This window comes from Macrotis lagotis, chromosome 7, assembly GCF_037893015.1.
Source record: "Macrotis lagotis isolate mMagLag1 chromosome 7, bilby.v1.9.chrom.fasta, whole genome shotgun sequence".
Lineage (NCBI taxonomy): Eukaryota > Metazoa > Chordata > Mammalia > Peramelemorphia > Peramelidae > Macrotis > Macrotis lagotis.
In genome coordinates, this window is record NC_133664.1 from 123,204,391 (window position 1) to 123,229,380 (window position 24,990).

The following is a 24,990-nucleotide window of genomic DNA, read 5'->3' on the forward strand; positions in this document are numbered from 1 at the left end:
TTTTTGTCTTTCCTTAAGCATTCCCTGGTATCCCTCCCTCCACTGCCTTAGCTGAGAATTCACCTATATTTCACTGAAAAAAAAGTTAAGCTCTCTCCTCAACATAATTCATCACTGTCTCATTTAGCCTCTGATAGAGTGGCCATTCTTCCTACCAAGACTTATCCTTCCATGTGTATCCTTGATCCTATCCCCTCTTGTTCCACTTCTCTAGAAGATAGATTTCTACTCCCATGGGTTTCTACTGTATTTACATAATTATTTACATGTTATCTCTTTCATTAGAATATCAACTACCTGATCAATGGGAATATCTTTGCCTTTCTCAGTGCTTAGCATAGTGGCTTACATGGAACAGGTGCTTAATAATTGTTAGTTGATTGATTCATTTTATCCTGGTTTAAAGTATACTATAGGCCATAGAGAAAAACAAATTCAGTGAACAGTAAGTTCAAAGCTCTCTTTATAAATTTGAAGACTTCTCATTCTTTTTATCAATAAATTTATAGTCTATTTAGGGATAGAAGACAAGTAATCATAATGTAAGTTAGAATGCAATAAATGGATAGAAAGTTTAATATTAAAACTAAAGAAGGAAATACTATTTTCAACTGGAAAGGTTAGGAAAGATCTCATGGAAGAGGTGGCAACCAAATTGAAATTTCTTAGAATTTCAACAGTTGAATGTTAGGGAGGATGGATCCTTTTCAGACTAGGGGGATGATGGAAACAAAGGAAGGAAAAAATATAGAGTGAGACAAATTAGGGATATATTGAATAGCCTAGGTCAGCTGGAGAGTAGAATATGTGAAGGGGGGATTTTTTTATTCTGGAAACCTCTCTGGCTTTGTTTGAGCTATGTCTACTTATTTTTTTTTTTTAATTCCCAAGTTATTATTTTAAATACAACCAAAGTAAATTAATTACCTTTTTAATTAAAGGACACAATGCTGAGTTAGTATTTGGATTTTTTCATTTATTTTTATTATTGGTGAAATAATATATATAGGCTAGATGAGAGTAATATTAATGACGAATCTATGTAGTTAAGTGTGTGCTTATTTTCAGTACTCATCCCAAAAGAAGGAATATTACTTGTAATTAAGCATCTTACCTAATATGCAAGTACAGGTATTAGAGAAGGAAATAATAGCTACAATAGTAGAAATTTGGTTTTCCAAATTTATTTTTTATTTTGGGGCAACTTGATGTCACAGTGACTAGAGCATTGGACCCAGAATCTTGAAGGTTTGAATTCAAATCTAGTGTTTTGCACTTACTAGTTGTGTGACTTTGGGTAAGTCACTAAGTGTTTGCCTTAGTTTCCTCAGCTGTAAAATGGGGATAATGTACTGACTTCCCAGGGTTATTGTGGGGGTCAAATGAGATAATAATTGTGAAGCATTTAGCACAGTGCTTGGACCATAGTTAGTGCTATATGATAGCTTTTATTATTGATTTAAGTAGGCTTGAGAGTGACTGGTGTTTATAAACAAGCTGTATCAATGTCCTGTTATTAGTAACACACTAGACAATTCTTGTACAAGTATGTTTTATCATCTGCTTGGCGTGATCTAATCAGTGTATGAATACAGTATTAGGCCTGGAAGACCTGAGTTCCAGTCTCTTCCCTCTATCGCTTACTAGCTCTGTCTTCCTGGGCGAGTAACTTAAATTTTAATTCCTCTTCTTTCATAGATTAACGTAACTTAAACTTAAAGTTGTAAAATTATGCTCTTGGCAGTGGAAGCAAGTGTCATGTAGAACTGCAAGTATTACTAAAAAGTTGCATGTTTGTGTTAAATCAGCGATTTAAATTAAAGTAAAACTGAATTAAATTTACTGGTTGTACTTATGTAGAGCCCCCTCCTGCAGAAACAGTTGTGAATGAAATAACACCAACTTCTGATGAACAGCCTCAGGAATCACACACTGACTTGGAAGCTTCTGATAATTCTGATTTTGGCCACCAGTTGATTTGTTGTCTTTGTAGAAAAGAATTCAATTCCAGACGTGGTGTTCGTCGGCACATTAGATCACCAAACTAGTTATATTTCTGGAATAATCATCTGTAGCTGTGTATTGATTATATGTTCAAAAGAAATATATCACTTTCAGTAGTCATGGTTAGGACTGATAACCTACATGTTCATGTGTTCTTAGATTTTCTCTCAATCTTAAAATCTCTTTGATTTTGTTTGGTTTCCCTTTTCTTTATCTTAAATTAGCTTAATGGATGTGCTTTCCATTTGAGATCATGCATTTAAAGTATTTCTTTTTAAATTCTCTATAGTAGTTCATCCATGCCATATCATTTTAATTGATCTTTACTATTCCAAAAATATTGTTTAAACATTCCAGACTAATGCAGTACCTGGCACTCATAAGCACGTAAATGTTGTTGACTGAGTGTTAAAAAATATAAAGTTTAACTTATATTGTGTTGTTCAGAGATATTGTTTTTGCTTTATATAATTTAAATTGATGGCGGCAGTGTATGAATACAGTATTAGGCCTGGAAGACCTGAGTTCCAGTCTCTTCCCTCTATCGCTTACTAGCTCTGTCTTCCTGGGCGAGTAACTTAAATTTTAATTCCTCTTCTTTCATAGATTAACGTAACTTAAACTTAAAGTTGTAAAATTATGCTCTTGGCAGTGGAAGCAAGTGTCATGTAGAACTGCAAGTATTACTAAAAAGTTGCATGTTTGTGTTAAATCAGCGATTTAAATTAAAGTAAAACTGAATTAAATTTACTGGTTGTACTTATGTAAAATACTGGGTATTCTTATAAAAAATGAAAAGGACCAAATGATTTAATAAACATTTTTGCAGATGTTCATATTGTCTTTTAAAATATGAACTAGAACAAACCTAAAATGGTGTTTTTGTTTTAACAGACCTTCCTGATGTAAATGATAAACAAAGCCAAGCCATAAATGATCTCCTAGAAGCCATTTATCCAAGTGTGGACAAGCGAGAATATATTATTAGACTAGAACCCATAGAAACTAATCAGAATGCAGTGTTTCAGTATATTTCAAGGACTAATAATCCAGCTGAGGTCACTGAATCAAGTAATTCTCCTGATCAAACTCAAGTTCAAATGCAAGAACCCAACCTTGAACAGTCTAAAACAACTCCAGTTCCATATACAGAAGTAGAAATTGTAGAGCCCCCTCCTGCAGAAACAGTTGTGAATGAAATAACACCAACTTCTGATGAACAGCCTCAGGAATCACACACTGACTTGGAAGCTTCTGATAATTCTGATTTTGGCCACCAGTTGATTTGTTGTCTTTGTAGAAAAGAATTCAATTCCAGACGTGGTGTTCGTCGGCACATTAGAAAAGTACACAAAAAAAAGATGGAAGAACTAAAGAAATATATTGAAACACGAAAGAATCTGAACCAGTCCTCTACTAAAGGGCGCAATAAGAATGTTCTAGTAACATTGAGTAGGAGTTGTCCGGTATGTTATAAATCATTTGCTACAAAAGCAAATGTAAGGAGGCATTTTGATGAAGTTCATAGAGGACTGAGGAGAGATTCAATTACTCCTGATATAGCTACAAAGCCTGGGCAACCTTTGTTCCTGGATACTGTTTCTCCTAAAAAATCTTTTAAGACTCGGAAACAAAAGTCTTCTTCAAAGGCTGAATACAATTTAACTGCATGCAAATGCCTTCTTTGCAAGAGGAAATATAGTTCACAAATAATGCTTAAAAGACATATGCAAATTGTCCACAAGATAACTCTTTCTGGAACAAACTCTAAAAGAGAGAAAGGCCCTAATAATACTGCCAACAGCACAGAAATAAAAGTAAAAGTTGAACCATCAGACTCTGTAGAATCTTCACCCCCTTCTATTACCCATTCTCCACAGAATGAATTAAAGGGAACAAATCATTCAAATGAGAAAAAGAACACACCGGCAGCACAGAAAAATAAAGTTAAGCAAGACTCGGACAGCCCTAAATCAACGAGTCCTTCTGCTGCAGGTGGCCAGCAAAAAACCAGGAAACCAAAACTTTCAGCTGGCTTTGACTTCAAGCAGCTTTACTGTAAACTTTGTAAACGCCAATTTACTTCCAAACAGAACTTGACTAAACACATTGAATTGCACACAGATGGAAATAACATTTACGTTAAATTTTATAAGTGTCCACTTTGCACTTATGAAACACGTCGGAAACGTGATGTGATAAGGCACATAACAGTGGTTCACAAAAAATCATCACGTTATCTTGGGAAAATCACAGCCAGTTTAGAGATCAGAGCTATAAAAAAGCCCATTGATTTTGTTCTAAATAAAGTGGCAAAAAGAGGCCCTCCAAGGGATGAAGCGAAGCAAAACGATTCAAAACACGATGGAACTTCTAATTCACCCAACAAAAAGTATGAAGTAGCTGATGTTGGCATTGAAGTAAAAGTCACAAAAAACTTTTCTCTTCACAGATGCAATAAGTGTGGAAAGGCATTTGCAAAAAAGACTTACCTTGAACATCATAAGAAAACTCATAAGGCAAATGCTTCTAATTCACCTGAAGGAAATAAAACCAAAGGCCGAAGTACAAGATCTAAGGCTCTAGTCTGGTGAGGAACAGTTACAGAGTTTTGCTTCCCCAACCCCCCTTTCAAACTAAAAAAAAAAAAAAAAAATCATTTGGCCATAATTTGTAACAGGTTCCATTTTAACAGCTAACATGCCACATATCTGATGGCAGTGGGAACTGAGGAGAAATGTACATACTGCATTTACTTCAGTGACCTTTATTCCACTGACTTGGGAACAAAAGTTAACTTCAGAGCTTATCTTCTACAGGACAATGCAACATAGCTTTAGGTAGCATGGAGCCAGTGCTATTCTTTTACTATTGTAAAATACATGCATTTATATTGGCTTATGTTTATAGTAGAAGACCTCTGTTTTACTAACTTTGCACAGATTTGATTCAGCAACTTAGTCTACTAATGAACTTTATTGCAGGAAAGTTAGAGAAAATAGAATGAAGATTTGTGAAGGCTATAATTATAGGAAAAATCTTTTAAGGCACTGTAATTATTGTAAAATTGATTTGTGATGGCTAAATAAAGTGCTACACAGAAAAATCTCTAAATTAATGTAGAATAACTAGCAGTAATAAAACATTTATTAATTACTTATAACATAGTGTTTCAAGGCAAGGGGAAAACTTAGTAAACAAAACATTTGAATTTTGTTTTCTTGTAAGGTTTTTTTGGTTATTGTTTTTAGTTTCGTTTTAATGAAAAAATGATAATTTAGTTAGTCCTAAAATGTTTTAGTTTTCCCCCTTTTGTTCAAATAAACTTTTTGTTGATTATTTCAGCCTAATTAATAATTTTACCTCAAGGGTTTTTTGTTTTACTTTGTTTTTATATATATAGCAAGAAGTAGGTTAACATCCCTAACAGGGAAGAAAATAAAAATTTTAAACATTACATTCTAAGAAAGTTTGAAGTAAACACAAGCTTTAAAATTCAATATAAAAATAAAAAAATTGCCTGTCCTCCACTTATTTTTGCAAGCACATGAATTTTAAAGAATTTATCATTAATACTTGATTACCCCCTGAATTGAAACCTCTCATGAATATTAAATTAATTTTTGGATTCGGCTTCTAAAATCAGAAAACTTAGTTTGATTATTGAGTAACTTAAACTGTATGTATAAATTTAAAGTTACCAGCCTTTCCTTCTATTTATGTGGAAAACTTTAAATGATATCATTTCTTATCCATTTTAACTATTGTGTCACTTTAAGGTTTTATTGGCAAACTCAAAGGTGTTAATTTATTCCCATTTCTCCTCAGATAACTTCAAGTGATGTACAGAAAGGTTTGGAGTTCATTTGTATGGAAAGACTTTAAATTGGTGTTAGAACCACTAACATCTTCAAATGGTACTATAAAGAAAAAAAAAAGAAAAATATTTTCATAAATATTCAACTGCTACCGCTGTTTTCTAACTAAATTAATAACCATCTGACTACATGTTTCTAAGACCATTGCCTCTTACAACACTTTCAAGTAGCTATGAAGTTAACCTTATTTTTACCTGCATCATAGTTTGTCTTATTTTGTGCATTTGGTCTACAGGTTCATCCTACTGTATTTAAAAACAAAAAATTGAGAAATTTGTTTTCCCTTAAAGACCAGAAGCTTTAGGCACTCAACAACCTGAGGAAATATCTCTGCTGGTATTGTTATTTGACAAAGAAGTTCTATCATAGTTTCATATTTGGCACGATTTTCTTCCAGGTTATGTGCGTGATTTCAAAAATTTCTCTTGTGAATGTATGCTAAGAACAGTCTATTAAAACACAGAGGAACTTAAGTCTGCTGAATATTAGTACTTGTCCTCACATCAGTTCATCTCCAACTGATTTTTTTTTAGTGTAATGAAAGTTTCATTTTACTAAAATAGCGTAGAGAAAGTTCCGGTTCATTTTCATGCATGGTTCATAGTAATGCCTTTAATTCGTAAATACCTGAGGTTTTTATGAAAATCAAACATTCCCCTATTTTTTTCTTTAAATTTTGTACACAAGCACTTTAATGATAGATGCAACTTAATTTTTCAGTTTCTATTTTTTTAAATGGGCAACACATTTACTAATGTTAATATGAAGGTAATAAATATCTTACTGATATTTTATATTTACAGACAATCCATGCACAACCACTTCTTATGATGTTAGTTTTATTTCTTTAAATATTGCTACTTAGGGAGGAAGAAAAGAGAAACTAAGAAAACTTTTTTCAAGAAAATTTCAAGCAACCACTGTAGATAACATTTGATTTTTGCTATAGAATTTGAAAAATAATGAATTCTTTTCCAATGAATTCTTTTCCTATTTATAATCAAGATTTTAGGGAAAAAGGCAAACCTATCATTACAGATTTCTTGGTAGGTTTCTGTGTTACCAACATTTTGTACTTTTTAGGAAAAACATTTTGCTTTTTAGAAATTTGTGTCAAATTATCCTAATTTCAAAAGGTTCAAGAGAAAATATACCATGTTTTTATAATGGGTTCATACCTGTAATTAGGGAGGGACCCTGTTTCCATTTACTTTTTGTATAAAATCCAAAAATGTTGAAGATCATAAGGTCATAAGAATAAAATACTTCTATAGATAGAAAAGTATTTAGCCTTCCTAGTGCTTTGCACTAAAATATACTGTGAAAGGAAACTAGAAAGACTGTAACTGTTGCTGGAAATGTTCTTTATTGAATGTACATTCTTTTGTTTGGACAAATGTACTGTATGTGATGGAAATAAACCAGACTCGAAGTCACTTCAGCTAAATGTGCTTCAACAAAAGTGCATTGGTTGAACTATAAATGCTTATTATTACTTTATTCAGTTACTATGGACAGCTGTACTTAAACTGTATCCCTTCTGTTACCTTTGTTTTCAGTTTCTTGAAGTAATAATTTTCCTCTTTAAAAACAAATCTATGTGTGAAAAACATGTACCTGTAGGTATGATTAACAAATACACATCTTTTTTAGGCACCCAAATTTAAAGGTAGGGTTACATTTCTAAGTTAATTTAATTGATTGGATGTTACTGAAATGTTTTTGGAAGTATCTCTTACATTCCTACTCACTAAATGTACTCCAAAACACTTTCCAAATTCCTAATTTTTTTTGTCAGTGAAGCAGTATGAGGATTTTCTGAAAACTTTGACAAACTTTCTTGATATTGTTGGTCCCTCAGCTATAATCTACCTTTCTTTTTATTCTTTCACTACTTGGCATACAGTCTTTGGGAAAGAGCCTAGTTTTTCAGGGAGAGCTTGATTTTTAGAATTTCTTTTCTCTAATAACTTTTTCCTACAGGTTTCCCTGCTGATCTCCTACAGAGTTAATCTAAAGATGCGAGGCAGGCAGAAGTGTGTGTGTGGGGGGCCAGGAAATAGCTGTAAAACTTTCTTTGTTGGGCCATGTAGAAAATAAACAAATTATACTTGAACAGAACTTGCTTTTAGGGACATAAAAGGCAGAATTTTTTTTTTAACAAGGTCTAGCATAGTGGATCACAACAAAGATGAGATGTAGAGGAAGTAGCAGCAATCTGAAAAATTAAGGAAGGTTAAGAAACTCAGAAGTAGAATTTAGTTCTTCCTATTGCTTTCTGGCTTGCACTACTATTTCTTGGACTCTTTAATACTGTTTCTGAACCCAGGGACTTCAGATAAGGGTTCAGGTCTTTGAGGAGAAATGCAAAATTTGTGTCAGAAGCATTTATATATGAGATGTAATGTTTTATGTATCTTTTAATCACAGGGGAAAAGAGTTATTACAAATAGGAAGTTAAAAACTTTTCCCCCTGAATTTAGTTTTGGTAGTGATTATCATATATACCTAGATTCTTGGTTACTTTAGAAGCATAAATGTTTCACTTAAAGATTCTATTTATCTAATGTATTTTCTATTCCAAGTAAGAAGAAAGAGGGGAAGTTGGAAAAACAGATCTATTATACAATTTAACACAAACCTAAGAAAGAATTGATAATGCTTTATGGAAGGTTACTTGTTATGGGATCTTTTACATGCTGTGTTAATACACAGCAAGCAGTTTTTATTGACTCTTTATCTTTTATATAAAGTATAAAATCTTTGAGGAAAGCACAATTACCAGCAATTAGTTTTTAACTTACTTCTTTTTTGAGAATTTGAATCCATTAGAATTTTCTAATTGTCTGTTACTATATTAATCCTAAATGAGTATGTGTTTTCCTCAGGCTTCTGAGTTTTGCAGAGTTTAGAGATATATGAAGTAAAGAATCCTGTAACTTCTCCATAATTTAAGATTATGGGGATGGGAGAAAAAAATTCCTTGAAGCCATTGGAACCCCATTGGAACCACTGACTGTAGACTTGATGACTTTCTGACCATATTTGGGAATATAGAGAATTTTTTTTGGGGGGGAAGATTGATGATGGTAGATAAGCTCTTCTACCATCAGATTTGATGGCAAATAATTCTATGAAATATGCTTAAGAGACTTATTTGCTCCTTGAAAATTCAGATTCTTTGGAAGTCTGAACAGGACAATAAGTGTTATTCAGTATATACTCAAGGCACTTGCTTCTAAGTCATTGACTCTTTATTGATGTAGGGCATTAGATATAAAGATTATTAAGTGTGAATCAGATGATGGCAACTAATATACACATAAAAGGAGTGGGGTCAGCTTCTACTTCTGAGAACTTTCCTAGTCTTTTTCTTTCAGATGTTTAAAAAATGGAAAAAACTTCTAGGATGGAGAAAAAAGTAGAATCATAAAAAGCTGGATGGATGATGGATGTGATTTGAGCACATTCATTGTACACAAGATATCTCTTAGAATGTTGCCATAAAATACTTGTCCATTTCCTCAAAGAAACATTCCCTATGTGTGTCTTGACCTCAAAATGTTTTTTCCCTTCCCATAATACCTGTCTGTAACTTCTCCCATATTCCTTCCAGCCTTTTTGTTCCAGCATCTTGACTAATTTACATAAAAATAGGATGGGGGAATGGAAAAGGAGTAAGAGACCTCCAAAAAAAGGGAAGCATTGTTATCAGTTTTATGCCCCAATCCTTCAGGATATTCTTTTGGGAGGATAGCAGTTTTGAGCATCTTAATGACCTGACTCATCTATTTGAATAACTGTGCATGTCTGTAATTTATGGACCTAACTGAAGACAAGGTATAAATGCCAAAATGGAGAGGATGTTATTTGTGACCACAGAATAGTAGAATTTCCTTACTTTTTCATTAAGAGTTAGGGACCGTATATTCAGATTAATTTTGTATGATATCTACCATATTGTCACTAGCACCTAGGCACTTGAGTAAATGTTTGATGATGAAGATCAGAGAATGATGTTTTCTTTCATAAAAAAATTTTAATATGCCTTTGTGATTTTGAGGTTTTATTTCATTAATATTTAAATGGAAAATATTGATAAATTACATTTATAGTGAAAAGTACCAACAACAACCAAGGGAGTTGAGTGATTATGAAAAGAATTCTGAGTTCAAAATAATATAGTACACTTACATAGTGATTTACAAAGTTAAAAATACTAGTTTCAGGTATTTTGTGGTATCATTTTTTGCATCTTGTCTTGTGGGGATAATATATCAGAATGTGAAGCTTTTTTTGTAAATATCACCTAGAATATATTAGTATGTATGGAAAGTTGTGAATTTGAAAAAAAAAGATTTGTTATTTTATGTTTTAGTGTCTGTCTTTGTATTTTATTGTGGCACAAAGACAACTGGATAGATTTTATTTTGGTACTATTTCATAATATGGTACAATATTATCTAGCTTAATTGTTACTCAATGAATACTGTGTTCCTTCATCCTGTGAAAAGCATTAGAAATTTTATTCTTGAAAGACCACTTCGAGCACAGTCATTTCAGTGTCTACCTTAAAGTGGTATAAAGTCTTTTGCCGTCTTGGGTCATGTGCAAAATGATACTAGAGGACAAATGATAACTGAGTTTTTGGGCTATTTAATAAACAGTTCTTAATTGTAAAGGGCTTATTGCAGTGTAGAACTTGCTGAAATTGCTAGATTGTGGAACGGATTTTTATTTTTCTGGAATGCAGTTCTAATTGAATTAGGTCCTTTATTGCTGAATGTACCATAAGTGAATCCAAAGAAATAATAATCATTAGGAATTTCTCATTAACCATATTCAGTTGTGGCCAAAGATCTACTAAGAAAATTTAGGCAAATTCATGGAGCACTTCTAAAATTTATCTTAGTGAGTCCTGGGCCAGTGCCCTCCATGCTGTCTCTGGCATCAGTGTGGTGCAAACCTTTTGAAATGTTGGGATTTTTGGACTCAGCACAGTTTGTGGTATTATGTCATAAACCACTTGGCTCAAGTTTGAGAGGATTGTTTCCTGATTTGTAAACTTTGAAGCTGGTGTGCTGGTCACCAGCATAGTTGCAAAGTTGACTTTTTTTTAAACCTTTTTTTCTTTTAGGCTTTTGCAAGGCAATGGGGTTAAATGACTTGCCCAAGATCATACAGCTAGGTAATTATTAAGTATCTGAGACTACATTTGACTCAGGTCCTCCTGACTCCAGGGCTGGTGCTTTATGCACTGTGCCACCTAGCTGCCCCAGCAAGTTGACTTCTAATACATACTAGTGATCGGATACATTACATCAAAAAAATAGAGTATATTCTTAGTATTTAAAACCTACATTGTAATATTCAATCCCCAAAATTGTGATGAAGAAGTCACTGTATCTTTGGGATTTCCTGAAATCAAACTTCCTTTGGGAGAATTGAATGGTTGTTTTTTTGACTGTATTTATAGTTGGATTTTAATAGATGTTTTGTTTCTCTTTAGTTTCAGGAAATAGAAAATTCAGTCAGGAAGTTTTTGTCTAGGTGAAAAAAAATCCACTTGGAGTGGAATAGGTGATTTGCTAAAAGATTCCTATTATCTAGCTTTGTCTGTGTTTTTTATGTTAGGTGGGCCACAATGAATGAATTACTAGGAAGAAAAACTATATGTTATGTGGGAGGTTGAATTACCCTGAAATAAAAGATTTTCTCTCAGAAACTGGAAGAGAATTGAATTATAACATCATTAGATTTTTTGATGTTACTATTCCCTTTTATTTCTGACAGAAAAGGTGTTAAATATTTTTAAATACTCTTTTTCATATTGAACTTCTCTAGGGCAATAGCCATATCTTTGTATGCTATTCCCCCATCATTAACTATTTATTGAAGGCCCTTAAGATATAAGAATCCAAGTATACTTTGTAGGTTTCCTCTTGAGGAAAAAGTGAGACAAATAGGAAATCCTAATGAAGAAGAATGTCTCACAAATAGGGACTTATCAATGCTTTTCAAATATTTAACCTTGTAAAAATATTACCAGAATAATTTATTTTGAAGTTCATCCCCATCTTCAACCCTAACACATGCTATTTAAAAAAAAAAAACCTCCAACAAACAACTAACCAAAAAACAAAAACTAAGAAATGAAGAGTTTGTAAATCAGGAAAGTTTTGTTACCCTTAACTACTGATTATTAAAAAAAAACCTCTAATTGATGATTATGTGAAACTTTTAAAAATTTAACCATTAATGTTATGGGACAATAGCTTCACTGAAAGCTATCTTAAGGATTCTCATTATTTTCAAGGCAACAATAAAGACTCAGATTGCTAGTTGCCACCAACCCCTGATGTGTTAGCTCATTAAAAGTAAATGAAAGGAATACATGTGAAGGTATGTAATGTGTATAGAAGATAAAGGTCTGTATATATATATATGTATATATATATATTTATGCTGTGTGTGTGTGTATATATATATATATATATATATATGAAGAGATTTATACTTAATTTTGTAAAATAATGATAATGAGCTGTAAATATGCCTATAAAGATTATTATGGAGTTGAGGGCTCATTCCTCAAGGGTACTTGTGAAATCTTCCCCTTGATCAGAATTTGTCACAATATAAAATCACTTTAAATTACTCCAGTGAATCCTTAAGATATTTGTTCTAATTTTCCTGCACATAATTTCTGCACTTCATTTTAAACAACAAGAGAACACAATAGTTGTTGTGTCTTACTGTTATCCATTCTGTACATATGACAGTATCCTGTTATTAAAATCATTTTAATGTTGTTGAACTATTTTCTAGGATTTGATATTCTTAAAAAAATACTGAATTTGGAGTTAGAAGGAGCTGTGTGGTCAATACTCAAGCCTATAACTAGCTTCACTTTTGAGCTCCAGTTTTCTCATGTTTGAAATAGGATATTGAATTTGACTCCATCTGGCTCTAAAGTTTTGTGTTCCTATGCCATCCATGTTCTCAGTGGTCCTGCTGTTTCAATAGCCTTAATAGTGGTACCGAGACCATTTAAGAAGTTTGTGATAGACCTAATATTCACAACTGTATATTAGGTTAGGAAGTATCATTGCTTCTATTAATGCCCTTTAAAAGGATAAGCCCAAGAACAGAGAAACTCATCACTATTTGACTTTCTGGTGAATTTTCAGATTATATCAACCCTGTAATAAGAACTACAAAATGGCATTTAATCCTCTGTGGTAACCTTCCAGTGAGGCAGTGATAAGGACACCAGTGGTAGAAAATGGGGTTTGATACTATTCGACTATCTGGTGAATTTTCAGATTATATCAACCCTGTAATGAAAACTACAAAATAACATTTAATCCTTTGTTGTAACCTTGCACTGAAGCAGTGATAAGGACACCAGTGGTAGAAAATGGGATTTGAGTGCTAAGATTTATACTGTTAATAAAGAATAACTATTGGTACATACATACTCTTGTGACTATATATCTTTATATATCTCTATGTAGCTATATAGCAGATATACTATATAGGAAGTGAATAATATCTAGAATGAAACTAGAAGACAAAAGGAAGTTTAGCTAACTTGAAGAAAGGCTAAGAGGTTCTCTTAGGAGAGGCCAATGTGTTTTAATGGAGTTGATTTTATTATAATTTGGAAGTAACAAGCAATTCATGAGACACTTGGTCCTCTCAAATTGCAGTGTTCATGAAAAGCACTTGCAAAAAGATCAACATAAAGAGAAAAGTAGTCTATGCATTCATACTAAAAAGAGTTGAGATGTAGAAATTTTTTTTAAAAGAACTTGGTAAGTCACCAACATAAATTGATTTATGCTTTAGTATTTGATAACTTGAATGCAAAAGTGCTTGTGGAGTAGACAAGTGATATACATTGAAAAACATGATTCAGGAATAAAATATGGTTAAAGGCTTATAGAAATACAGAAACTTTATACATAATTTATCAGTACTCCTTAAGAGAGTCAGGAGGTGCTAGATATAGCAAGGGCCAAATAAGCATTAAGAAATAAGATTGATTATATTCTGAAAGAAATGATTGGTTAGTAACGTCAGACTCATTTGTGAATTCTCTTATCAGTCAGCAATTGGACCAGAGGCATGTTGAAAGTCAATACCAAATTAACCAAAAAATAAATATCAAGAAAACAACATACAATTAAGCATACCCAACTGACCTATATTCTCAGACTCTCAATGTTAAAATATGGGGAAAAGAATAAAGAAGCCAAACAATAGATAGAATCATTTTCTGAGGAAATTTAACTCAAGTTATTCTTCACAAAGAGAAGATGCAAAGAACCTAGAAAGTAATTTAGCCAACATCTTGCCAATGGAGAGAGATTGCAGCTAAGGGTAATTTGTTTAGGGTGTGTTTGTGTGTACACATATATAATGGATTTTTTTTCAAAGGGCCTTTCAGGTTAGCTGAAAGGGGGTAGAAAACAGTTAATAGACTTAAAAGCAAGTGATAGAATATCATCAACTACTGATCTGTATGCTTACGTTCCCAATGAAATCTCTTTAAAATATAGGAATCATCTACACGTGTCAAGGTGGTCTTTGAGGAAAATGTGAGAAAGGAACAGGCAAGTTTTTACAGATCTATTGAAGTATTGAAATAATTGATCTTGGGTCATTGAAGATTTATTGGCATTCAGGATATGACCTCTACTACTTTGTGAATCAGTCTATCTTTGGATAATATGTTAAGCAACAGAATTCATGTAGTTTCTAGCAAACCTACCAATTAGCTTGCTTGTCTTGCAAAGCAGTTCATAGTCAATTGCATGTTTTGTATGCACTTCAATAATAACTCATTTTCACATTACTCTAATGTCAAAGCATTTAGAGCAACTATAGTAGGTCATGCTCATTTTACGGATGTAAAAGCAAACTTTTGAGAGGGTGGATTCAAATCCAATCCTGATAACGTTCAGGATTCTTCATTATTTCATTCTACCTGAAGAGTATTGTATCCAATGCTCTACTGCAACATTATTTTCCAAATTTATAATCTTGTCTCTCAAGTCAAATGACTTTTATTACAGTTTCCATCTTCCTTGGCCTCTGCAGCATTTGACTGCTTTTCCTCCTTGCCTTCATGACAATATACTTTCCTAATTCAGTTTCCATGATGACTCCTCATGTCTCCTTTGCTAGTTAAAAGCAACAACAATAATAGCTTAACACTTATGTAGTGCTTACTATATACCAGGCTAAATGCTTTATAATTATCATCTCACTTGATCCTCACAATCACCCTGGGAGATAGGTATTAATATTATTTTCATTTCACCAAGGAGAAAATTAAGGTAAACAGAGGATAAGTAACTTGCTCAGGGTCACCCATCTATTGATTGTCTGGGTCTGGATTTGGATTCAGGTCTTCCTGACTCCAGTTGTGGTACTCTACAACCCAGTACTTCCCCTAGGGGAATTATTACAATAGGACTTTCTCATCACCTATCTGCAACTCATCTTCCTAACTCTTCTTAAATATGAATGTCCTTTCCTATATTTTTCTCCTTTCCTCCTTTTTTTTTCTGTATACTCATTTCTTAGGGATCTTAACCAGTTTCTGATGACAGTTATCACCTTTATGCTAGTGACTCCAAAATCAATATCTATAACCTCTTCCATTCTCTCCTTTTAAAAAAACCCAATCAAAACTTGGGAAGTTTTACTTTTAAAAATCTTTCTTACGTAATATAAATTTTCCTGTTCAGTTCCCTTTTATATAAATATTAGTTTTTTAGCATTATTAAATCTTAAAAGCTTTTTCTTCATTTGCCTTCTCAGTATCTCCACATGAATGAACGACTTGCTTGCTGAACTTGAGCAGTGCATCTGTCAATTGGAATAAAAAATGGATGTCCTGTGGGGGCCTCCAACTCAACATATCCAGAAGAGAACTCATTAGTACCTTTTCCTCCAACACTAATCCTCTTTTGAATGTCCCTATTTCTGTTGTTAACATCAACATCCTTCCCATTTGCCAGGTTCTTGACTTCATTGTCATCACTGACTCTTCACTGTCAAGCTCCAAATCCAATTAGCTGCCAAATCTTGTCACTTCTGCCTCCACAGCATTTCTGCCACCTATCTCCCCATTTAGTTCAAGCCCTCTGTACTTCTCATCTGGACTATTGTAATCACCTTCTAACTGATCTCCCTGACTCCAATTTTCTGCACAGTGGAGCATGCCAAAATGAATTTTCTGAAGAGCAGATCTGATCAAGTTAATCTTTTTTTTTAGTTTTTTTTTTTCAAGGCAAATGGGGTTAAGTGGCTTGCCCAAGGCCACACAGCTAGGTAATTATTAAGCGTCTGAGACCGGATTTGAACCCAGGTACTCCGGACTCCAAGGCCCGTGCTTTATCCACTATACCACCTAGCTGCCCCTTCAAGTTAATCTTCTAATTCAAATTCCAGTGGTCCCCTATAACTTGTAGGATCAAATATAAACTTTAATATTATTTAAATCCCTTTAAAATTAGGCTCTGTTCTTTCTTTCCAGCCCTAATAATATGTTATTGCTTTATACAAGCACTCCAGCTTAACCAAACTGACTTCTGAAATTATTCCTCATATATGGCATTCTATGTCCTTTCTCCACGTTTATGCTTGTTATCCTCTGTTGTCTGGAATTTGCTTCCTCTCTGCTCCACCTTTTAGAATTTCTAGCTTCATTCAAAGCTCAGTTCAAATTTCATCTACTTTAAGGGTTTTCTGATTTCTCCCTCTATAATAGTGCCTTCCTCCTGAAATTATCTAGTGTCTATTTGTACATTCTCATATATGTATATGTTGTCTTTTGAGTTCCTTAAAGGTAGGGATTAATTCACCTTTGTCTTTATCTCTAGATCCTAGCACAATAACTGGCTACTTATCTATGCTTGTTGATGACTTGCTTGTGCCTTAAGCAATTTAGCTCAAATTCAACCTTTGAACCTACCACTTCGTAACTTAACTGGCTGTTAATTTTGGAATCATCTTGTAACCTTGAAATCATCTTTCCTTCATCCTACACTTTAATCAAATAGCCACATCATCTTTTCTACCTTCTACCTTCACAATATTTCTCCTGTTTTCTACTCTGTATTCTCACTGCAACCTCTTTAATTAAGGCTTTCATTTCTTTTCATCTATGCTATTATAATAGACTCACAATTGGTTTTCCATCCTTCAGTCTGGTTCCAAGAAATCCTAATAGACAATGGTAATCATGCTACTTTTCCACTAAATGCAACAACAACTTCAGGGGTTCCCTGTGGCCTATTGAATGAATGTCCCTGGCATCCACAATTGATGAACAACTTAACTTTCCAGTCTTAATATTTTCTTATATTCCCTTTTCTATTCTACTGGACAAGAAGATTCCCACATTCTTGTCTTGTCCCTTCTTTTGTGCCTTTACTCATGGCATCTTTTTTATTGTTAGAATAGACTACTGTTTCACCTCCATCCTTATCTAATGAAGTTAGTCCTTTCCTCAGTGACTTGGATTCCCCTTAGTCCATGAAACTGGACTCTATTATATTTTGCCTGGTTTTCCTTGTCCTTATGTTTTACCTGGTATCATACTTAATTCTGTACATGCCATATTTGCCACCCAGTCTCCCTCCAAATTATTCTGTAAGCACTCTGAGGGCAGGGACTATAAATTATCATTTTTGTGTACATAGTCTTTCATATAAGCTACTTAATATGTTAATTTGAAATAGTCATTTGTACATAGTTTAAGATGCCTTCTGACGATCTAAATTGTATTTACCCAATTCAGTCCCTATGTCCTATCTTCTATGACCCAGATCAACATATATTTATCATCCACCAGACCTCTGATAATACTACCTTATAATTATATATTTCTAAATATATCTCAAATGTGCTTTTCAGTGTATTGATGCATTTGACCCTAGCTGCAACCCTGTGAAATAAGCAAGTCAAATGTTTTCTTCATTTTACAGAAGAAAGCTTAGAGATGTTAGACTCCTGGTGTGTAAACTCACATGGCCAGTTTGTGACAGAGCAGAAATTAGAACCCAGATGATTTGGAATTTTATTCTTGTTCTAGATTATGACTTTTATAAGACCATGAAGTCCTATTTTTTTGTATCACTCATAATTATAACATCATAGAATCATATATTCAAAAATACTTTTAGATCTCTAGCAGGTTTTAGAATCTGTATTCTCAGTTGTTATGGGCTCATTTTTCTCATTCTTAATTTGGATTCTAAGGCTTTCAAAGGACCTCTTGTGATATTTCCTCTAAAGTTACTAGAAGTGCAATATGTTAATTGTCAGTCACACTTGTTTATTAAATATTTATGTAATTTTAAACTAGAGAAACTTCTTCCCTCAAATGCTTTTTGCTTATTTCTTTCAATATGAACCCTCCTCATATTATAAACTTATATAAAGTGTTACTAGATAAAGCTTATTTTTAGTGTAACAAATAATACCAAAATATTTAAATATCTTAGCTAACTGAAGTGAGAGATAATGGACCATAGTCCAAAAATTTATTTCTTTCAGTATGCTCCTTAAATTCTATTTTCAGTAAATTTCTTTGTAATGATTCATTATAAAGTACCAAACTTATTTTCTCAGAAAACATCTCTTTACACTTTTTCTTCTTGACAGGTATATCACAAGATATTTCAGGAAAGAATTATCTTAGCCCTTTCTCTATTCTTGGGCAATTTCTCTGCAAATATCAGTTAATAGTCTTTCCAAAGTGAACAGTTAATGTCAGACTCCTTAAACTTCTCACAAATAACAAACTCTGCATTCTTTAGATTCCACTTTTTCTTATACAATAACAGTAACTATATGGAATGATCTTGTGGAATGATCTGTTTTACTTTAAAGAAAAAAAATTTTTCTGACCCTAAAACAATATATACAACAGATTCCACAATGAATGACCAGAGGACATTTAATCCATTCCTCTCATTTTATGTGAGAAGACTGAGATGGTGAAAGGGTAAACCCTCAAGTTCTAACGGATTGCACATGGCAAAACTGGTAGCCAATGAGTTTATGTCCTGTAATTCCAAAGATCTTTGTTTTACCCTGTGTTCCTTCCACAAGATCTGTTAGATCTAATTCAACCTTTTGTCCAATGTAGAGATCTCTTTAAAAAGGAAAATCCTATTAATACCATTTGTATATATCATCTATATTTTTTAGCATATATTTCCTGTCCTTCCCAATCTTTCCTTCTTTTTTGAATGAGGGGGAAAACAGTTCAACAAAACTAAACAGTTAAAACTAAAAACTAAACTCAACCTTGTAAGTATTGTTCCACATTCATTGTTCTATGCTTTGCTTAGAAAAGAGGAAGGAAAGTCCATTCTTATATTACTTCTTTGGGTCCAAACTTTCTCATTAAAATATAAAATATTCACTTTCTCCTGTTGTTTCAATTTATATAATTTTTATTGTTTTTTATATATATTTTGGTTTTGCTTGCTTCATTTTTCATCAGTTCATATGAATTTCCCCATACCTTCTTTGCTGTTATAAAAGGTATTACTATAAATATTTTGATATATATGGGACCTTTTAATCATTATGCCCTTTGGGTTATATGCCTAACAGAGGGATTTCTGTGTTAAAGGTTATGGACATTTTAGTCACTTTCATAAAAAATTCCAAATTGTTAGAACTGTTTGACCATTTCACAGTTCTCTTAAAAGTGCATTAGTATGCTTGTCTTTCTATTATCTCTCTAACATTGACTATTTCATTTTTTATTTCCTTTGCCAATTTGTTGGTTTGAAATGAAGCCTCTTTTTTTAAAATGTGTATTAATTTCTCTTATTATTAGTGATATATGATTATTAATATTTTGAAATTTTTTTTGAGAACTGTTTGTTCAAATTCTTTTGGGAAATGACCTGGTCTTATGTATTTGTGTTATTTTCTTTCATTTGCATTTGGTTATGTATTACTTTAGATTGTTTACATTTTAATGTTATAATCTTAATTCACAAATATTTGAGTGTATATTATCTATTCAATAAATATTTATCAAATTGTTATTGTGTTCAGAACTCCCCTACTAGGCAATTAGGGGAGATTAAAAAAAGACAGATACGATCCTTGTCCTTATTGAGCTTAAGACAAATAGGGGATACAATACAAATGCAGATAACTGTAATTTATCATATCACATAAGTGCATTAGAGAGTTATTAAATAAACAAAAGTACTTTGTGAAACCTGGCATGGAGTGGGAGATTGTTACTAGTAAAAGATATAGGGAATTGTATGAACAAAGGCAGTGAGAGTTGGGAAATAGTATGCTTAAGGAGTAGAATAATATAATTTAATGTAGGATACGAAGAAAAGTAATTGAGATTAAGTTAGAAAGTTAGTGTGGTAACACATTTTGGAGAGTAGAATTTAAGTAAAGAACCACTGATAATTTTTGAGTGGAGGAGTGATATTATATGTTCTGTGCATAAGGAAGATTAGTGTACCACAGTGGATAGACTGGAGTGGGTAGAGAGTGAAGGCAGACAGAACCATTGAAAGACTTTTGTCCAGATACATGATAATGAATACTATCATGGAGCGGTGGCTTTGTGAGGAGAAAGGAAAGGATAGATGGGAGATATTGTGGAGGAAGAATTCATGGGAAATGGTGGTAACTCAGATGTGACAAGTGGGGAAAGAGAAAGAGGCAATGATAACACCTAGATTTTGAACATGGGACTCAGTGTAAGTGATAAAGCCAGTGAGACACACACACGCAAACACATATATATTTATGTTGGGATATATATATATATATATATATATATATATATATATATATATATATATATATATGTGTATGTATAGCACTTCTTTCCCTTCAAGTGGGTACAGGTATACTACCTTGGAGATATTGCAGATATGGTTCCAGACCATAGCAATAAAGCAAATATTGCAATAAAGTGAGTGACATGAATTTTTTTGTTTCCCAGGGCATATAAATCATGTTTACCCTATACTGTAGTTTATTAAGTATGCATTAGTATTATACTAAAAAAGCACTGTACATACCTTGAAAAACAGTTTATTGCTAAAAATTGCTAACTGTCATTTAGCCTTTGGCAAGTGGCAATCTTTTTTGATGCTAAGGGTCTTGCCAAGATATTGATGGTTGCTGACTGATCAGGGTGGTGGTTTGCCTCATAAGGGACTGTTCCTTTCACTGGACCACTTAGAGGTCATAGAAGGATTACTAATTAACTTAATTTCAATACTGTTTTTCTCAGGGAATAGGGAGACTTGAGGAGAGGGAGAGAGAAGGGGAATGGTCCATTGATGGAATAGCCAGAACACCCACATTTATCAATTAAGTTTGCCAACTTATATAGGATAGTTAGTGGTGCCCCAAAGCAATAACCTTAGTAGTATCAAAAATCATCAGTCATATCATCATAACATTTATTCATAATAAAAGTTTGAAATATTGAATTACCAAAATGTGACACAGAGACATGATTTGAGCATGTGGTTGGAAAATGACTCGGTTCAGGATTGCCATAAACCTTCGATTTGAAAAAAAAATGCAACAAAGCCAAGAGCAATAAAAGGAGGTATGCCTGTGGTATAAACAGAGGCACTGAATTATGAAGAAAGGTAAAAAATGTGATCTCTCCCTTCAGGTTACCAATAGTCTAGTTTGAAAGAAAACTAGAAAAAAAGAAAACTATTAGACTTAGCAACCCTCAGTGCCAAAGGAGTGATACTGATATAATAAACTACTACAGAAATTTAGAAAAGGGAGGTATCACTACAACTTGGAAAAGTATTCTTGGAGAAATACTTCATCTGGGTGCTGAAGAAAATGTATTCATCTAGATTGTAAATTTCTTGAGATATCCTGGAAGTCCTTATTTTAGGGGCTGCTAGGTGGTACAGTATATAGCACTCCAGGCCTGGGGTCAAGAAAACTCATCTTCCTGAGAATAAAACTAACCTCAGACACTTACTGGCTGTGTGACTTTGGACAAGTCACTTAATCCTGTTTGCCTCAGTTTTCTTATCTGTAGAGAGAAGGAAATAGCAAAAACCACTCTAATCCTAGCCATGAAAACCTTGAATGGGATCAAGAAAAATCAACAACTGAACTGAAGAGCAACAACTAGATCCTCATTTATCAGGAATCATAAAAAAATAATAGCACAAAATATGAATGTTTACAGAAAATTGAAACTTTTAAGTGCAAAATTTTAAAGCACTTGTTACCATTTTGTATTCTAAAATGAATTACATTGTTCTTTGCCTTCTTAAACATTTTCAAAACAATTTGTTATTCTCTCGATGTCAGGGGAAGTATTCTGTGATTTATAATGAAACTTCAGATGTTACTGAGATATATAGGAATGTTTGCATCATTGAATAGTTTCAGTCAACTAAGTTCTTTTGTTTGAGTTTGAAAAAGTTATAAAACTCATTCTTCAATATGAGCAGTTACTTCTTTCCACTAGTGTCTCACACTAACAGGATCTCCCCTGGCCTTTTTTGAATATGTTGTTTTTGTTTTTTCCATGGACTAGGAAGTTAATTTGTTAGAACTATGTGTAAATATGAGTAAAAAGACTTGAGTAAAGATTTTATGGTCTTTTCTTTAAAGTGAAATGTGTGAACTTTAGTACTTAGGTACTGTGATTTCTATTGTAACTGCTCCTTGGCCATCAAAAAACTTACGGATTCTCTGCTATTTCGGAATAGTTTAAATCACTGAATATCACCTTTGTAAGATGTCCCCATTTCTTTATTATTTTCCCTAGTGTAGGGCTAATTAAAAACAACAAATGAATCTTTGTTGATTTAAAGTTTTTCATGATTTTTTTTTTCTCATGATTTCCCTTTGTGGACTGTATTTACTTAGAAAAACTTTCAGATTTCTAAGGGTGTATTTTGATGTCAGTTTTTGGGTCCTTTGCCTTAAAGTACAACTAAGAAAGATTAAATAAGGCTATATTTAATATACAGACTTGGTTCCCTTTCTAGGGATGGGGCATAGGGGAAGAGGGGCTATACCTTGCTTTCATCTGCTATGAGGAAAATCCCTGTATGTTAAGCACATTGTGTTAGCAGTTGTTCTTTCTATGACATTCTGACCAGCAAACTATGCTTTACTTTGTCCATCATTCTTACTCTCTTTATCTTTTATCATCATAATTGATAATTTTATGGAGTGGCCTGGGAGCATTAAAAGATTAAATGACTCGCCCTGGCACATAGCCAGTCTTGTGTCCAAGATTAGGCTTGAACCAAAGCTTTCCTGACTTGGAGGAGGTATTCTTATTGCAAGTCTCTATCCCTGGAACTAACCTACTTGTTTTGCCTTTGGGATAGGCAATGGGGGGGGGAAGGGGGTAGAAGTGGGGTGCGTTGTGGGGAGGAGAAGGGGCCTTAATCACAAATACAGAACTTGTGCTTGAATCAGTTGTATGACGGAGCTCCATTTCACTAGGAACACATTCTTTCTATTCATAAGAAAGCCAACATTGGCTATGATTAAATTCCATAGGATAGACACCATTTTGTGGAGAGAGATAGTGATGTATCTAATCCTCTTTTCAATTGGGAAGCGTGTCTGCTATAGATGGGGTCAGGAATTCCCAAGATCTCATTTCTTTCATGACTTATATGACTATAGCAGAGAGCATGCTTCCTGTCTCTCCCTCACTTTTTACATCATCTAGGAAAGCTTTTAGAAGTTTATAAATTTCTTCTCACCTCACTTGTGTATGTTTACATATTTGGAGTTCACATTTGTGGTAAGAATGCTTTAAAATTGCCACCTAGCGAGACAGCTAGATGGCACAGTGTAGAGCACCAGCCTTGAATTTAGGTGGACCTGAGTTCAAATGTGACCTCAGACACTTATGGACTTAGCTGTGTAATCTTGGACAAGTCACTTAATCCTGATTGCCTCCTATCCAGGGTCATTTCCAGATGTTCTGATTCATATCTGGTCATTGGACTCAGATGACTCTGAAAAAGAAAGTGAGACTAATGACTTAGAACAATACTTACTCCCTCACTCAAATCCAATTCATGTGTATGTCATGGCATAGCTGTCCTGATGTCATGGTTTTCTTTGAAAATGAAGATCAAACACCACCACTCAATAATGCTGATGGAAAATCTTTGCCTTTCACCATATTTTAATTTGTAAATTTTTGCCTGGTGATTCCATTTGGGTTATTGTTGCCCTCTTGGATGACATCCTATTAATTATTATTTTACCGAATTAGAAAAAAGTAATAAAATTCATATGGAAGAACAAATAATCAAGAATATCAAAGGAACTAATTAAAAAATGTAAAGGAAGGAAACTTAGCAGTACCAGATCTCAAACCATGTTATAAGGCAATAATTATCAAACCATCTGGTACTAAGAAATAGCTAGATTAGTGGAATAGGCATATAATTTATAGTAGTAAATAAATATAATAACCTTGTGTTTGATAAGACTTAAGTTTTTGGGATAAGAGTTCGTTGCTTGATAAAAATTGTTAGGGAAACTGGAAAGCAGACTGATAGAAATTGTACATAGACCAATATCTCACACACCATTAACCAGTTTACATATTTGTGATTAATGGTAGCTATCTCTAGGATGAAGAGGTGAGGAGGAGGGAAGAAAGAAAAAAAGTTATATGGTAACTTTATTACATATTTAAAAGGAATAGCAAGTTGTACATAATGGATTTGTAAATTCATGTGCAATCATCTTTTTAAAAATTCTATGTTATGGAAAGTTTGTGTTATTTCATAAATTAGAAATAAGAAATTATTAATGGGATTATCAGAAACTTTTCTTGTGCAAGTCTAGGAATTGCATGTATTCTGTTTAAATGAAGAATCACATAGAAAAGTAAATACAAAGGCAGAAACAAATTTTCATACAGTACCTAGCACATAATTGATGCTTATAAATAAGTGATAATGATTGACATAAAAATTTTTGTGTTAGAACACAGATTTAGCAGGGTTAGGTTTTTTTAGTTTAGAATAATATACTTCGCTTATTTTTTTCTTTAGAAATTTATTTTTTT

The 24,990-nt window shown here is 33.1% G+C and overlaps 1 protein-coding gene across 4 annotated transcripts in view; it reads left to right on the forward strand.

Annotated features, from left to right (window-relative positions):
• ZNF800 (zinc finger protein 800) overlaps positions 1–24,990 on the forward strand; it is a 248,662-nt gene that overhangs the window by 170,932 nt on the left and 52,740 nt on the right. For 2 of the 4 annotated variants that reach the window (XM_074193781.1, XM_074193777.1), the window contains one exon: positions 2,899–7,365. In XM_074193781.1, coding sequence (XP_074049882.1) covers positions 2,899–4,598 — 1,700 coding nt within the window. In that variant the 3' untranslated portion in view covers positions 4,599–7,365. Of the gene's footprint in view, positions 1–2,898; positions 7,366–24,990 lie in introns of those variants that run through there. The other 2 variants (XM_074193778.1, XM_074193779.1) reach the window with 2 other exon arrangements.